General features: G+C 37.4%; 1 protein-coding gene across 2 annotated transcripts; it reads right to left on the bottom strand.

Annotated features, from left to right (window-relative positions):
* Positions 1–6,570: 6,570 nt before the first annotated feature.
* On the bottom strand, positions 6,571–10,175 carry LOC133294299 (uncharacterized). Of its 2 annotated transcripts, none has more exons than XM_061492954.1 (6): positions 9,876–10,175; positions 9,597–9,767; positions 8,682–8,858; positions 7,954–8,043; positions 7,530–7,646; positions 6,571–6,882 (listed from the first exon to the last, which is right to left on the bottom strand). In XM_061492954.1, exons 1-6 carry the CDS (start codon positions 10,056–10,058, stop codon positions 6,838–6,840), a joined length of 783 nt encoding a protein of 260 aa, XP_061348938.1. In that variant the 5' UTR covers positions 10,059–10,175; the 3' UTR covers positions 6,571–6,837. The 2 variants fall into 2 exon arrangements, with proteins under 2 accessions (XP_061348938.1, XP_061348939.1); XM_061492955.1 differs by having other exon boundaries at positions 8,724–8,858.
* Positions 10,176–17,512: the final 7,337 nt, after the last annotated feature.

Genomic DNA, 17,512 nt, shown 5'->3' with positions numbered 1-17,512 from the left:
CCAACACCAATTCACACATCTTCTCTCACTCTTCATATCTCTCTTCTCACCAACATTCCTTTATCTTTAATCTAGTATTTAATTTTAATTGTAATTCTATTTAAAAATGAGTTCAAATCCTGATTCTGTTCGTGTTGTGTTATATTACAATGGTAGGAAGGTAGAAGGTCGACGAGGTGTCATATTCGAAGGTGAAAAGTTCACGTACCCAACGCAACACAACCATTGGCGAATTGCATCAGAGAATCGGCAGAAGTTAACTTTCAAGACAACCAATGTATCACTGAGATCACGAGCTGCGTGGCAAGGTGATAAATACATTAGTTTGAAAGTGCTTGACGTATCAGATTCTAGATCTAATGGAAGAATTTTGCAACCAGTCAAGGACAGATTTTCTAGAGTTGTATGTCGACATCGTTGCAACGGAGAATGCTCCCATACCTCAGGTCAGTTTATTTAATTTTCCCCGTCTTCCAGCTTCTCCTGCCGCTCATGCGCTCCAGTTGGTATCTTTTCTAGGGAAGATCCTAAAATGATCCGACTTGGGAAATGCACGACGAGATGACGATGAAAATATGGCAATGGAAGATCTCTGGCGGAGGACGCCAGCGCTTCAGAAGTGATGAATCTCGTGAGATGGGGCGTTTGAATTTCAATATTCCATCAACCAGTCGTCGCGCAAATGCCGCAGTTGAATGACGTTGCGTCTGCTCCGTTTGTATTCCACAAGAAGGTAATTTTTCCCATTTGTATACTGCGTGAATAAATAACTGATTTAATGTTGCCTGAATTAGTAGTAAGTTCGTATTAAAATTATAACCCGCAATTGCAGGTGACACAGATGTTATTCCTTTTTGGGAGGAATTCCGCATTATTCTTACATTGATTGGAGTTATCAGAGCGAACAAGAATCATGTACTGATGGTTCGGTGTCTGGATCGGCTTCAATACAAGGTCCGTGGCAACTGGGTGACATGTTATTCTGTCAACTAAGAATTTGCGACAAAAAAAGATGTCCAAATGGCACTTAAGCACAACCTTATTAGGGAGCATCAAGAAGCCATTGTAATTGAGAGCACGCCTGCAAAGTTGTCCATGAAATGTTGTGCGTACGATCAAGGTTGTCCGTGGCGCGTAAGGGCGATCAAACCGGTGTTTCGTGAAAATTGGAAAATAACGAGATGGGGTGGAAAACACGAATGTGTGAATGAGCACATTTCCCAGGGTCATAGACATCTTGATGCGGACGTTATTGCAGTCTCGTGATAGGTACCTTTTTGTATTTTAAATGTGTGATTGACCACAAATGTGTAATTAAATTCGTTCGATGTTATCGAGGCACTGATATCCTCTTCAATGCAGGGATGATAAAGTCTGAACCATCTGTGTCAATCTCTTTGGTGCAAGAAAGGATAACTGCTAAATATGGCTTTCAAGTTTCGTACAGAAAGGCGTGGTATGCGAAGCAGAAAGCGATGGCAATTCTGTACGGTGATTGGGAGGAATCGTATGCTTTTTTACCAAGGTGGTGCGAATACGTGCTTCGCTTTTCTCCAGGTTCATTTTATCATATACAAACTAATGATCTTTATGCCTAGCAGAGCTTAGTTTCTGGAAAAAAAGGTTTTTCATCGCATTTTTTGGACGTTTAGACAGTGTTGTGAGGCGTTCAAATTTGCCAAACCCGTCATCCAAATTGATGGAACACATTTATATGGAAAGTACAAAGGGAAATTGTTGGTGGCCACAACCCAAGATGGTAATAATGAATGTTTACCGATCGCATTTGCCATCGTAGAAGGCGAAACTTTGGAAGCATGGGATTATTTTCTCGTTAATATTCGTGCTCATGTGACTACGATGTCAAACATATGTTTAATATCCGATCGGCATCGAAGCATAATATCTGCTGTGGAAAATAACCCTACTTGGCAGCCGCCAAATGCGTATCACATATTCTGTATTCGTCATGTTGCAAGCAACTTCAATCAAAAGTTTCGAAATGAAGATTTGAAGCGGATGTTAAAGAATTTAGGTATACTCATTGACTGAATGCTTAATTATTTCTTTCCGTTATGACTGTCAATTTATGTTTAATTCGTTTATGTCCAATTTGTGCAGGTTATACTCCAGCAATGGTTGATTTTGAAAGGAATCTTGCGAGTTTCTGTGAAAGTAGTCCTCAAATTGCTGAGTGGATAGATGCGATTCCTAAGGAAAAGTGGTCGCGTGCCTACGATATTGAAGGACGGAGGTACGGTCATATGACAACAAATTTGGCTGAATTTGTCAATAGGGTTTTGAAGAGGGCCAGAAATATGCCTATAACAACATTGGTTAAGCATACATATAGTAGATTGGTTGCATATTTTGTTGAGAGAGGAACAAATGCTCTTGCACAACTTCAATCAGCTCATCGTCACTCCAAACATGTTGTTGAATTGGTCAAGAAGAACCAGGTAGATGCAACAGGCCACCACGTTCATGCATACAATGTTGAACATACTGTATTCGAGGTTGACGCAGGTTGGGAACGTTCATATTCTGTCAACCTCCCACAGAGATACTGTCAGTGTGGAAAGTTTAAGGCCTTTAAGTATCCATGTAGTCACGCTGTTGCTGCTGCGCTAAGTGTTAGGCAAAGTGCGTTCACTTACGTTGACGACGTCTTCTTGATAAATAACTTGGTCGAGGCTTATTCTTTTCCGTGGGAGCCAATCGGAAACGAGGAAGCAATACCTGAAATTAGTGGTGCAAAGATTATTCCTGATTGTACTATGTTGCGTGCAAAAGGTCGTCCAAAGTCAACTCGCATCCGCAACGAGATGGATGAAGTTGAGACAAGCCAGAGCCGTATCAGGTGTGGACTTTGCAAGGAACGCGGCCATAATCGTCGGCGATGTCCAAGTCATGGGAGAAACGAATGATTTGCATATTATGTTCATATTGTTGATGTTGGTTATGTTATTGCATGAATTGTAATGTCCGTTATGTTGGACTTTTTACTTTCCGTTTATGTATGTTTTTAAGCTTGAATTATTAATTAGTTGATGCTGTTAGTTACCGTAATATAAATCCGCAAAGAACGATAACCAAAACATAGTGAATAGTCCAAATAATATAATAATGTAGCGTCCACAATATAACAACATGCTACACTCATATGACCTATACAAAAGAACAAAATAATAACAATATGAAACAGTCCACAACATAATGAATAAACAAAATGTCAATGAAACTAGGACCACGGTGGCCATGGCCTATGTCGTGCATCCCTATCTGTCCCAGACTGGGTTACCCTGATGGTCCTGTGGAGGTGGAGTGTGGAAGTCATCCATCGCCGCACGGATGAAATCATCTGATGGTCCTGCACTGCTGCCCGGCACATCAAAAGGGGTGTGTCCCTGACTGTGAGAATCTGTGGCTAGAGTCTCCCCACTGTCATGGCTCTCTGCAACAAGGCCTACAGAGCGATACAACTCCATCGTGTCCTCTGCAGACCAAAAGGGGTAATCGGCATCAAGTCCCTGTGAATAGGGCTGGAAATCAGGCTGTGAGGATGCCAGATCCGCTCCTGCCACAGCCATCGGACTAGCCTGGAAAACTGGCTCCTGCCCGCTCATGTAAGGGTGCTCAGACGCCGCCTGACTAGGACTTGCCGCATACTGCGATCCGTGATGATAAATCGGCTGTGACCCGTAAGTAGGACCAAATGCTGGAAGTCTAAACCATCCCTGAGTCTCGACCACTGGTCTAGGTGCTATAATCGGGACAGGCTCGGCAGCAACTCTCTCACGTGTACGTCCTAATCCCCGTCCATCCTGTCTATTACGAGGAACATCCACGATCAACCGAGGATCAGGCTGAGTCTGCACGGGGGGTGCCTCAGGTCCAGGCTCATCAACTCGTGAACTCTCACGAAACATCCCAATAATTCGGCCTATCTCCTCGTGGATATACTGTAGTCCAAATCGAGGAAACTCCTCCGCCGTTGTTGCATGATACAGCATTTCAAGACCGTCAATCTGCATATTACGAAAAAATGTTAGTTGTAATTTGAAACAAATGTAAAATAAGTACAAAACTCACCATGCGCCCTATCTTTGCTGCCCTCCGTGATATGTAGCGTTTTCCCCTCTCTGAACCACTCCATGTACTCATGATTAGGTGACATCAAACCATATAATGGAGGTGGCAGTACAATATGTTGAATCCTAGTATTCCATCGATCAATGTGAGCCCTCAGCTTACGTCTCCAGTTCTCTTCAACCTTCCCCCGTAGAGTATGATCATGTATTCCTCTCAATTTTCTAGATTTTTCCGGGATGGGTTGATTAAGACCAAACTGTCGCATGCACCTATCCGATTGACATGCCTCAACTGTGTGGAAGTAGATAATAGGTGTGGGAGCTAGCCACAGATACTGCTGCTCTGGAGTCACGTCAAGCCACTCATATTCTATATACGGCTGCCACACCACCTACAAACAAAATGTGAAACAATATATAGAGTTACAAAAAAAAATAAACCCATAGACAAATAACAACACCGTAAGTATCTAACACCAAACCTCATCTCTACAGAGTGTGTCCAATGTTGCCCGATAATGGGTGACCTCATGAGGTTTAAACTTTTGTACAGCATTAAACCTGTCAATCAAAAACATTATCAACCATACATAATCGTCCAAAGTCAAGAAGTATACAGTTAGTACATACAGTATTAACCATACATTATCGAAATCAAATGAAGTAAATAAATCATACCGGCATCCATAATGTGTGCCCAGCTGTGGATGAGGAGGAAGGGGTGGAGCAATGGGTGGGAATCGTATCCATGCCCAAATTTGAAGGAGAATATGGCAACCACCCATGTCGCTTCGACGGGCATCTGTCACTTCACACAAATTCCTGACCAAGTGTGTCAAAACTGCAGATCCCCAGCTGAATCAGCCAATGTCCTCAAATCCTCCACCTAGCAACGGGACAAGCCGACAACCAAAATTGCTACCTCCAGACTTGTCCACCAGCAACCAAGTCCCCAACATCCGCGCAATGTGAGCTTTTGTGAAGTAGATCTCAGCAGCATGATTCCCTTCATGATCAGTCCACCGGGTATAATGTCGATCCAAGAATGAGATGCGGAGGTCGCCAGAATGATGGAACTCACCGGCCTCTGGAACATGTCCAAAAACACCAGCACAAGCAGCGTGCCAATCCTTAGAGGTCGATCCGATGACGACAGTACCGTCGGTCGGCAAGCCCAAGATGTCTGCCACATCTTGTAAGGTGATCGTCATCTCACTTTGGGTCATGTGAAAGGTATGTGTCTCTGGTCTCCACCTCTCGACCAGAGCACTAATTAAAAATGTATCTATCTGTGATAAATTACGCAGTTATCACGTGTTAACGAATTACATTATTTAATTACATAAATACAAAACGACATAAATAACATACCTGGATATGTTGCATCCTGGCAACATGTATGAAACCCGCCTGTCTGAGGTACTCTTCCACAACCTGTGGAATAGCACCGGTAGGTGGGCCCCCTTGTGGCTTCCCACGCCTCGTCTTAATCTTTCTTACATGCTCAGTATTCCACACACGCTGTGAAATATGACTTTTCTGCGTCCTCTGACGAAGGACCTCCCACTTGTAGGGTCCAGGTATGATCCACATGCTGGGATCGGTGGGCTCTACATCCGAATCAGATCCCGAAGAAGATGATGACTCAACCATTATCCTTAACTAACTACAAAGTTATGCACTCCCGCATTAATAACATCATACATACGAAATTTACAAAGTCTCTAACACTATTTATAAATCACTAATTAATATGCTAAACCCTAATATATAATTAAAAATCAGTAATAATAATAACTACGTAATAATAATATTACTATATCATTACAACATTCATAGCATGACACAAAATTTCTAAGTGACTATCCTAATGTTCCAAGTCTCTAATATACAATCAATCCTAACATGTATTACTAACTAGCACTGTAATTTAAATGTATACATATGAGGTATTATGACCTTACCTACGTTGGCAGAGCTTCGCTACGAACCGCGGTTAGAGAGAGGTTAGAGAGGTAAATGAGTAAGGAGTGAAAAAGGGAAAGTGGAGTATATATAGGTTGCACATGAGACGCCCCACTGGGGCGTCTTCTCTAGGAGAGAGACGCCTCACTGGGGCGTCACATGTGACGCTCAAAGAGGGCGTCTCATTGTGCAACAGATGTGTAATTTTTAACAAAACAGCATTAAATGTGTAATTATTTTAATTAATTACATTATTTTAATTTTTTTGCCCATACAATTTCAAAAATTTCCTCTCCATCAATTGGGCCAGTTTGCATTTTTAGAATTTATAATTTTTTTTATACAGAGTGCAGATAATGGTTCCCATATTAATTAATATCCCTATACTTGGCTAAAGGTGAAAATTTCCATCCTCGTGATTTTTAACCAAATAAGTTTTTTTTTTTTAATTGCATTGTCACAAAATAAACAAAAAGTTAAAAGAGAAAGCATACATAAACACAACCTAACTTATACAAATCTTTATACGAGAGAGAAACTATATACAACAACCAGGAAATTTACTATGGCATCCATCAAAGAATCACATACTTGGGAGTAAAATCAGTTATAACATCTAATATATATTCGTAAGACAAATGCCAGTACAACATACATCTGAGTTATCTCTTCTTTTACTAGCTCTATTTTTTATTTTCGCTGGTTAATAGGATGAGATATTATCTTAATACTACCAAGTATGGTGACTTATGAGCTACGGCATAAATTACAGGAAAACAAGTTACTGCTTTTGTTTCTTGTTTGCTGGCCCGGAAGAAGTCCCAACCTGCATAACACATTCGAGAATGAAACAAAAATAAATAGTCTAGAAAAACTGAAAAAGCATAAAAAAAATAACCTTTGAATTACTCCATTTAATTTCCCAAGATTTTCTCTCCTGCCATATAATATGCCGAAAATAAACCATAAGTAAACATATTAAAAGTTCTAGGGGACCTAAGTTTCTGCCAGCTAGTGGAGTTATCATTTTTTCACCTACCAGCAAGTAATTTATTAGTTATAACCTGCAAAAGAACTACGTTGGACCATGAATAAAGGTTTCCAGTGGTCCTAAAACTTCTACCAACCATCCATTGCATTGGATAGCAATATCTATTTCTCCTATATAATTAACAAATCAACATCAAAATGTTGTTTATATTTGGCAGGCAATCATATATATAGTAATTGATTACTCAGCATCGTCATTTCTTATAAGCGAATTGCCGCCATCCATAATTTAATGGAGTCATCTGCTTTTCCTTTCTCTTATTAACCCACAAACGATCAGACATCATCATAAACTCTTCAACTCAGAACAAACAAGTATTCATATAAGAAAAAAATAATATACTCTTGATAAACTATGATAACTTTAGGGTTAATTCACCAATTCATCATCATAATCACGATAAATATAAAAGAAATTCTTACAGCACTTAGTTGTTCGCTGATGTATGTCATGGATCTCAACATAGCCTCAAGTGTATCCCTTGTAAGCTGAAACTTCACCTCTGTTTCTCCTGATGTAGACTTGCTATAATCATGCAGCTATAGTAGAAAACAGATATTACAAGGATATCCTTCATAGTATAACAAATAATACAAAGCTATACCACAACAAAAGCAACACCAGCGGCACACTAGACACCTCTAGAACTCAGCATGAAATTTTTACAACACAGAATTGAAGGCTGAACCAAAACTTGAAGGAGATAAATTTTATACATGAACAACCAATATATGTACTAGTTGTCAAGATATGGAGATAGAAGCAATAATCTGCTCATTGTAGTTGTATTTAGCTTATTGATATTTAGTAATAATAAAATAAAAATAAAAAACTTTTCCTTATTACCTTAAGGCTGATTATAGCCACTCTATCTGCAGGGGATGAGCCACGAGTCTCCATGGTCCAAGTCATTGATTTAAGGCAAGGAAGGTTTTCCTATGATTTTATTTTATAAAAAGGAAAGAAATATAAAAAAAATAGCCGACAGGAAAATAAAAAAATAAAAGTCATCTCCTCAGACACAAAGTTTGTGTGTGTGAGTCCACATTACATCTTAAACCTGTACAAGAGAAAGTATCAGGCATATTTCATCAGTTATTACAACTAAGCACTGAATCTAGCCAACCAAAGCCAATGCTAAACTACATCTTCCATTTCATGATTCCTTATTAAACTAACTATACAGGATATTTAAACTGAATTATAATTTTCAATCCCCCTTTTATTTACCTTTCACATACTATTGCCATAAACTTCCCAACCTGGCTAGCACCCGGTTGGGATCTTTTAAAACTCTTCCTAGTTCCAGGCATGGTGCCAATTTATGCTGTTGAATGAAACTCACTATACAGAACATCAAACCATTTTTCATATACTCCCTTCAGCCTATACGCAATCATATAAACCTACTTCCACTAAGCATATAACTCTTTCAGAAAAGATTGAATAGTTTGAAATTGATGCTCTAGAAAAAATTAATAGTGGAAAGAGAATATATAAAAGAAAATGCAAAATTAATGATGTGATAGTTGACAACAGAAATAATAAGATAAAAATCAATGCTTCGGAAGTACCAAATTCTCAGATGGAGCAATATCACATTGGAATACACTAACATCAGCAAAATCATTGTGATTCATTGTGGCAAGAGAATCATCATCTTGGCGTGGCCACATAGAAGTTGACATATCTGAAGATGGAGGAACATCCGTTCCGACCTGATAGGAAACAGGTGTAATTGGCAACAAATCCTGAACACACATAAAAAGCAAAAATATGAGATGAAGGCTATGCAAAATAACCTTGAAATGTATCTTCTGAGCCAGTTTTAAGATCCGAACCGGATCAAAAGAACCAGTTTGAAAAACCGTTCATAACCGTTAGTTCGAAACCGGTTTGGAATCAGACCGGTTCAAAACCGGTTTGCATACCCGAATTGATTTTGAAACATGAACCAGTTTCAAACTGTTTTAAAACCGGTTCATGAAAAATAAAATCGAATTAAATAGGGTATGATTATTTGAATCCGTTAGATCAAAGCAGATGAACGGTATCATATATTTACAAATCGAAGTGGTTATATCAAAGCAATATCAATAACTATCAGATGATGTATCAAACTTACTTTTTGTTTGAAACCAGTGTTAAACGATCGTTTCCCATTAAGTAAACGGAAAAAGAATTCTCATGTTATAGGAAAGTTCTCTTCTCATGTCATGTCAATGAGAATTTGTTTTGCATGCAATAAATTTTTATTTTTATTTTATGTGTGGGCCCTACCGTGAATTTGAACGTGTAGGAAACTATACTCTTTTCCAATAACACGAGAAATGCATTGACATTAAATAAAACATTTAAATTCTTTGAACCGAACCGGTTTAAAGTGTTTGGTTAGGTTCAGGAAAAAGAACCCGGGTTCACCATCCACATCCTTAGAGGTGAGAACCCTAATAAAGGTTAAAATATTACAAACACGAAAAAAGTGTGACCTGTTCTCGTGATATATCCTCCTTCCATCGATCTTGATTTTTCTGGAACGACAATAAGAGAATGCTTTGAAGGTCGAGTGGAAGATCAGAAGGAAACAGTTTGAGAAGTTCATCGCCGCTGAAGTTTTGATAAACACATTTTCTGATTAGCCAGCGAAGGCATGCCACCACCTATTATGTAACACTGTCAGATTATTAATATACACAAATTCCACTTCCAAAAATTATTTAAAAATAAATAAATAAATAAATAAGAAGAAGAAGAGGCGCGTGGATTACAGGGTCGAGTTCGGAGAGTGAAGGGAGGTGGAGGAGAGACTGGAAATGAGACTTGTCATGGGAGCGAAGACCGGTTTTCCTTGTGTTCCAGAGTGTGCAGAGCACGCGCTCCAGGGTTTCCTCATTTTTTATGCACGACAATTTGTGTAGTTGCGGTTGAAGCTGCACCATACCGTCCTCCATTTTCGATTACTGCAAATTCTGAAGCTGTCTATGGCAATGGCCAAAATGTTGTTGACCGTGGTCGGTGGAGAAAGTATTTGACCCGAACTCTCTTTCGCCTTATGTTTCGCGGGTCGGGCATTGTTATCATTTTCTTTTTCTTTTTTTTTCTCTTTTAATTCACCGGATCAGATTTTTTTTTTAGCTAGCTGTGTAAAAATATTCAGTAAACAATGTTCCTGTTTAAAAAGAATAAGATATTGTTAAATAAAAATAGAAAAGACAAATTTAAAAAAAAAAAAAAAAACACAAAGTCATCTGACTTGGAATGTAATAAAAATTAAAAATAAAAGAAAGTTATACTTACAATCTATTGATTAGAGAAAATAGGTTATAAGTATAATATTTCTCTTAAAAATATTCTTTTACATTATTTATAATTAATTTATGAGTAAAAATTTTTTAAGTTTAGTTTATGTTAAGGCAAAATTATAAGAGTAAACAAATGTATGTATTTAGGATTTGAATTTGAGATCATTAATTAAATTGTAATAATTCTCCATCAATGAATTTGGATTAGTCAATGTCTCTTGGTGATCGAATACGATACAATTTATATGAATTAACGTAAATTGATGGAGTTTTCTCGGGCTAAAGGTAAGGAAGGAGAGTCAGTTAGCAACGTTGGAGGAGGATCAACTCCATTATGAGGCAAGTCGAGTAGAGGCATCAGATACAAGAACGCTAACAAAACAAAACCATCATACTGCCCCGGAATGGCAGAAACCAATATCTTATAAGTATGGGCGGAGCCACCTTATTCATTAAGTTAATGTCAACAAAAATTTAAGTAGGGCCTAATACTAAATTTTATTTAGAAACTTAGTCACGGTTATTTAGCCATGTTAAAAATGTGGTTAATTTTCAAATTTTAGCTCAGGCCTCACCTTATCTCTAAGTGGCTCTGCCACTGCTTACAAGGATACTCTACACTTCAATGGTGCTGGAGGTATGGATGACAGTGATGAAGAAAACTGGAAGGAAAGACAATGACAGGAAGAAGAAGAGGATGATGAGTCCGCCCCAAAAAAAACTCAAAAAGAGGATGCTCTTTGTCCCATCTACAATTTCTCGAAAGTTGCACATAAAGAGTGCTGCAAACAATAACGCATAGCGCTTATTGTTAAATTATTAGGGAAGAAGGTGGACACACATTTCCTCATTAACAGGCTGCTCAAACTATGGAATATATCTAGCAGGTATGAATTTATTGACATTGCAATGGATATCTTCACGTTCGATTCTCAAATGAGGCAGACTACAAACACGTGATGCAAGAGGAGCCATGGATTGTGCGCATCTCTACGTGATTGTGCGGAGACCTCTATTTGATTCCTATGGTGACAATTTCAAGCGATTGGCAGTATGGCTATACATATAAAAATCTACACCACTCATCATCTTTGGAATGCTGGAAATGTATTTGGACGTATACTAAAGATTGATGGCAACTCATTGAGGCGTGGAGAGATAGGAGACACAGACTTTACTGAAAGAGCCATATTTCTCAGATATGCGTCGAAGTTGACCTTCGAAAAGGATTCCTATCAAAATCCAAATTAGACAACAAAGTTTATCAAGTGAGTTACGAAGGTCTTCATCTAATTTGTTTCTCGTGAGGAAGGTATGCACATCGTAAGGATCAATGTTCCCTATAAAGGAATTATGAGTCTAGCACAACAAGTGTTGTCAGGGAAAAACACGTCAACGTTAACACGAGCCCAATAACCAAACACACCTTATACTCAAGCCCCCGTTGGCACAGAAACTAGCCTTTGGGAGCTGGCTGGATGACAGTATGGAAGCCCAAACGAGGACAAAAATCGAAATTGCTTGGATATATTAATGGTGAAGTAAATGCTAATAACCATGGGCCAACTAAGAACTCAAAACTTATACTAAATGTCATTATACAGAATAATCAGTTTGAAATTATTGACGAGAATGAAGACATAATTATTGCCAATTTCAATTATCATTATACATTAAAGATATATATAATTAAGATTATACATTAAAAATATTTTTTCAATATTTTGAAAAAAAATTAATTACTAAATTTTAAAAATACATGGAGGCAGGACTCGAAACCTTGCCCTCCATGGTGCTTCCACTATGTTGCTACACTCTTCACCAACTTGACTAAAGGAAGAGTTGGAACAAAATGTCACAACCCAATTTTATTGAATTCCACTAATTTTCCCAAAATTTTATTGAATTCCACCAATTTCCCCACACCCATGTTTTGGTTTAGGGCTTTCCCCTTTAACTTTTCACTTCTCTCTTCGTCTCACGTTCATTTGGGTGAAGCTTTCATTGAAGCACTCACTTCGTCTCTTTCATTTCGACAAAACACTGGACAACCACCATTACCCACCGCCAGTGAGCCACCATTTTCGTCAAAGTACCATTTTTCACTATCATTCCCCTACTCTATTATTCCTCTTCTTCTATATATCTTGAAATTTTTGTTTGGTCGAATTTATCTTCATATCTCTTTCTCTGAATGTAATGGGCTTCCTCATATCTCTTAAAATATATCTCTTTTTGTTTGCTAAAAATACCATCAATGTGTTTTTAAGTACCTTCCTTGCTTCAGTGTTGATTTGGTTGTTATGGATTCACTTGGTAAAATGGTATAAACAAGTCAACTTGTTATGTATTGGCAAAGTAGCTTATGAAATGTGACAACAAGAAATTGGATCAATTGGCATGGTCGTGCAAACATATAGTTATTTTATTATGGAAATTGACAATCCTTTGTGTCATTCTTGATGTTCCACTTACTGCTTAGACAAAGGATATCCTGGATGTGTTCACATGAGCATATGTTCTTATGGCTGTGCAAACTTGGTGTATGCTTGAGTGGTTGCAAAAGATATAGTCTGCCAGTGAGAATATTTAGGTGTAGGCTCATTGTGCCTTTTTCAAAACTTTTGATTGACTTGAATTTAAATGTATCATTCATGTTTTAAGAAGCTTTGGGAGGCATCAAATTGGAGAATAAAAAAATTGAAGGTATAACATTTGTCACAAAACCATAAGTGCAACCTATGTGATGGATTTGAAACATTTGCACAATGATAGAAATTTTGTGGTCGGTTATGGAAAATAAGTGCTCTTACAAATTATTTGCATATATTTGGGTGGAGTACATAGGTGTTTTTATATAAAATCTCATTTCTTTCTAGGTTAGACATGACTAAGGCATGCATCTGATGTATAGAAATTTTGTTACTAATTGAATATATTTCCCTTGGATCTAGAGGTCAGTTGTGCTCGGGGTTTACATTTACAGCGTAATAGTTCTTCTGAGATCAACAATGAGGTATATAAAGGTTACCAAAGAGGTAACACAGAAAGACAGGTCAATGAAATAGTTTCAGGTACTTATTGCCATTATGTTTTAATTTACATAAATATTTGGAAGGAAATACTTATTTTTATATTATTTTGGCAGCTTTTGATTTTCTAAATTAAAATAAGAATAGATTTAATGTTAGCATGTGGTACAACTCAACCTACAACAAGGGTGACACTGGATTTCATATTGCATTGTTGCGGATTCCTCGTTCTGTAAATCTGGTATATTCAAAAATTGTTTTAATTATTGTGTTATCCTTGTTGTTATCATTATAATGGATATAACATAATGTAAAATATATGGTTGTTATGGATTCTTACCTGCTCTTTAGAAACTTGGAATATGGTAGGTCATTGTAAGTGATAGAGCCACACATATAATTGACATAGTACATTCTGTAAATATAGTAGGTCATTGTAAGTGATAGAGCCACCCATATGCTGAAGGGTCGATTACAATTAGCAAGCATCGGAAAAAAATAGTAAGTATAGATTGTTTTCTAATTCAGTATTCAACAATTCGTACTTGCAACTAATGAATTAATGATTCTCATTTGTATTTTCAGGAGGCTTATGGGGAAGTGCCGCTGGAAAAGGTTGAATGGGCTACCTTCCAGCAGACGCATTCCCAGCAGTCTGCAGCTGGCCAGAGGCGGTGGTTAAACCTTAGAGCCACGTAAATAGCGGTTTGAGCATTTATTATTTGACGTTTGTTTTCCCTATGACGGTTTATGTCATATTTTACATGTCCACATGCGTGCTAGTTTTTCTTTACTTGTAGGAAAACTATCAAAAGCTTGAAGAGGAGAGGTCCACATAAGCGCCGACAGACGGTCAATCCAGCTCCTCCTATTCCAATAATGGGAGCATGTTAGTTATAGCTGCAGGTGGATCCAACAAGAAAGGAAGGGTGGTCGGGCTGGGAGGATATAGTAGCCGGCTGAAGCCTAGTAAGTGACCCTCTACCCACGTTGATCGTGTTTTTCCAGGTAAACTCAAGGTGTAACACTCCGTGTATACCCGGTTTGTTAACATGTCATCGTATTAAGTCACGCTTAATTAAAATGAGGAATAATTTTTTCTTTTATTTAATTATGACGTCGTTATCATTACCAAGTTGATTATTAAATCCTTTCAAAATAATGCTTGTATGTAATTGCAAAAGACAACTAACTGAAATACCTCATATATAAAATGTGTATCTACTCACGGATCTACAACACGTAGTCCGGAGAAAATCTTGATAGTTTATACATAGCTAGTCAAAGTAAACAAACATGAGCAATATAGCATGAACAATCTCCCTGCTCACCAAATAAGGCAACAAAGCCCAACAACAGTCTCAAATCAAATAACATGACAGTAAAGATAAAGCAATGTCAGCATCCAGCAAAATCATCATACTAGCGTGTAATCAGCTAAGCTCCGGCCTCCAGCCGCTAGAGGTCTCAACCCTCGCATTACCTGAACCTGAAAATTGTGCCCTAAACGTGAGGTGAGATCTCTAAACAGAAATCTCAGTAAGACAAGGGGTCCTCAAGGATCTTCCACCCCAAGCTCACTTACATGTGCAATATAAGTTCAAAAGCAGTTTAATAGTACAAGTTCCAAAAACCAGTGCAATGCAGCAGATAATCATGTTATGTGTGTCAAAACTATTCTACTGATCAGAGAATTGCAAGAATACGTCTATTACCCACACAATTTACGCCCATGCTGTACCCGCCCACAGGACCATCCCATGGCTTCCTGTCTAGGCGAAACACCACATACATATCATAAAACATATGTTCTTAACAACCCAATAACATTTCAATAAAATAGTACATGAAAACACATCATGCATATAAATCATCCCCCCATAGGACATGGTGGAACAACAATGGCTAAACCGAGAACACAAAAGCTTACCTTGCAAGCTAACAACCCAAACCAAGAGTCCAACCAAGAGCTCACACTAGCTCAAAAGGTCACATACAGCACAATCACAATCTGTTTATACAATAAATAATCATCAATAACCATCTACCAAAGTTACATTAAGTGATTAGGACTTTCCATCTCATTTTAAGTCATTTTAGGCAGTTTCTGCAGGAGGTATTTGAATACTCCCCGATGAGTATTCGAATACTCTATGTCTCCAGAAAGTATTCGATTACTTTCACAAAAGTATTCGAATACCACAAGGTATTCGAATATCAACACCTAAGTATTTGAATACTTCTTCAAGGTATCCAAATACTTTTCTTACCAGAAAGTATCCCAATACTCCAGCAAAAAGTATTCGAATACTAGAGAACAAGTATTCGAATACTACACGAAAAGTATTCGAATACTTCTCCAACAGAATGCAGAAATTCGAACAGACCTCTGCATAATCCCATTTTTAAGGGTCCAAACGTGATCTGGAGTCCAATGACTCCATAAACAGATGTTCATTAACATGTTACGAACTCATAAACACATTCCTTTATTTAAATGATCCAAGTTTTACTTTTTAACCGATTAAACTAGCTAAACTCATCAAAACACAAAGCTATGGTCATGGTATACCTCCAAGGCTCACAACTCCGAAAATGATACAGCAAGGAGGTCTCCAACTACACACCAAGGTTCTGAATTAGGCAAGATACGAATTTGACCATCAAGCTTGGTTCTGATTTGTGAAAATTCCCTCGCAAATGTTGCGACGAAAAATAAAAATATTCCCTCACAAATTATACGATGGAAACTTAATGCATTCCCTCGCAAAATTTGCAACGAAAATTTAACATATTCCCTTGCAAATTTTGCGAGGAAAATTACACCAGCAATTTTCATCGCAGTCTGCGACCAAAAAACACTATAGTCAGGTCTGTTGTTTGCTAGGGAAAATTTCTATGGCAATTTGCGAGGAATTTTGCGTATGACAAATTTTCCTCGCAAGATATTTGCGAGGAGGGTTTTAGCGATGCACTGTGTTCCCTCGCAAATTCTGTCGCAAATCATTTTGCGAGGGAATTTAATGCCGAAGCAGTGACCAATTGGCTAAACAGAAAGAAGAACGAAACAAGGATTGTGAGAAAATACTATTTCTCTTTTCTTAATTTAATCTAACCAAAAACAACCTCCTAACAATAGGGTTCTCCAAGCCTTAAATAAACAAAAATAAAATAACAAAAAAGTAAATAACTATAATTATGCACAATCAAAGGAGATAACGCACACTCTAAGATAACAAAAAGGAAATAACTAGCAATTATTAAAATTCCTTAAATAAAGAAATAAATTATGGAAAAACTCAATCCAAGTGAGTCACCCAGGTGCATCAAAATTTTGCTGTTTTGGGATTGTGCATTTTCTAGTAGTCATGTGACCTTGAGGACGTTGGGTTCAAAATTTCGAATGACCAAAATACACTTGAAGGAGGGGTAACTAATGGAGAGATTGGACAGTGGCTATGAATATAATAGCTGGAATAGTTTCCCTCAAAAACAGGATAACATACCATCTTCCCTGCTACAGCTTTGAACCCAAGCCTTTTTCTTCCTTCCAATCCTAAAATAATGTTGTTTTCTAACAAAATTTATTGAAAAAATATTAGACCCACAAAAATTATGTATTATTCAACTTTTAAGTTTAAATCAAATATTTAAAAGAAAAATGCTGGTAACATATTATTGAGCCTATGAGCATTTATCAAATAATAACAAATATATTAAAAAAGGCATTAATTTTTTTTTATTACAGCATTTATGAATAAAAAAAACTTTGTGAAGTTTTAAGTTTAAAGGTCAAGAATCATTCTTTTAAGCAATGAACAGTTTTTTTATTTTTATTAAATATAAAGTCAGAAATAATTTATTAAAAATAAATCAAACATAATAATTGTCAAAAAAAATTCTCCATCCCCATCCCCAATTAAAAAAAAGAAAATGATAATGGATAAGAACGAATAATAAAAAGAAAGAAAGATACTGAAACCAAACCTGATATTCATTCAATTCCCACGCCTAATTACTGCCAAGTGACAATAAACAATACTATGATATGACAGTATAATACGAACGTAA

This window comes from Gastrolobium bilobum, unplaced genomic scaffold (genome assembly GCF_033153095.1).
Source record: "Gastrolobium bilobum isolate Gb01-03AN ecotype WA unplaced genomic scaffold, APGP_CSIRO_Gbil_v1 utg9383, whole genome shotgun sequence".
Lineage (NCBI taxonomy): Eukaryota > Viridiplantae > Streptophyta > Magnoliopsida > Fabales > Fabaceae > Gastrolobium > Gastrolobium bilobum.
This window is presented reverse-complemented; position numbering and strand designations above follow the sequence as displayed.

Excerpts from the sequence above, each read along its gene's own strand:
- LOC133294299 (XM_061492954.1), bottom strand. The coding sequence starts at position 10,058 with ATGGAGGACGGTATGGTGCAGCTTCAACCGCAACTACACAAATTGTCG. Across the intron at positions 9,768-9,875 it reads CACTCTCCGAACTCGACCCT|GTGGTGGCATGCCTTCGCTG; the intron begins GTAATCCACGCG and ends GTTACATAATAG. Across the intron at positions 7,647-7,953 it reads TGGCTATAATCAGCCTTAAG|CTGCATGATTATAGCAAGTC; the intron begins GTAATAAGGAAA and ends TTTCTACTATAG.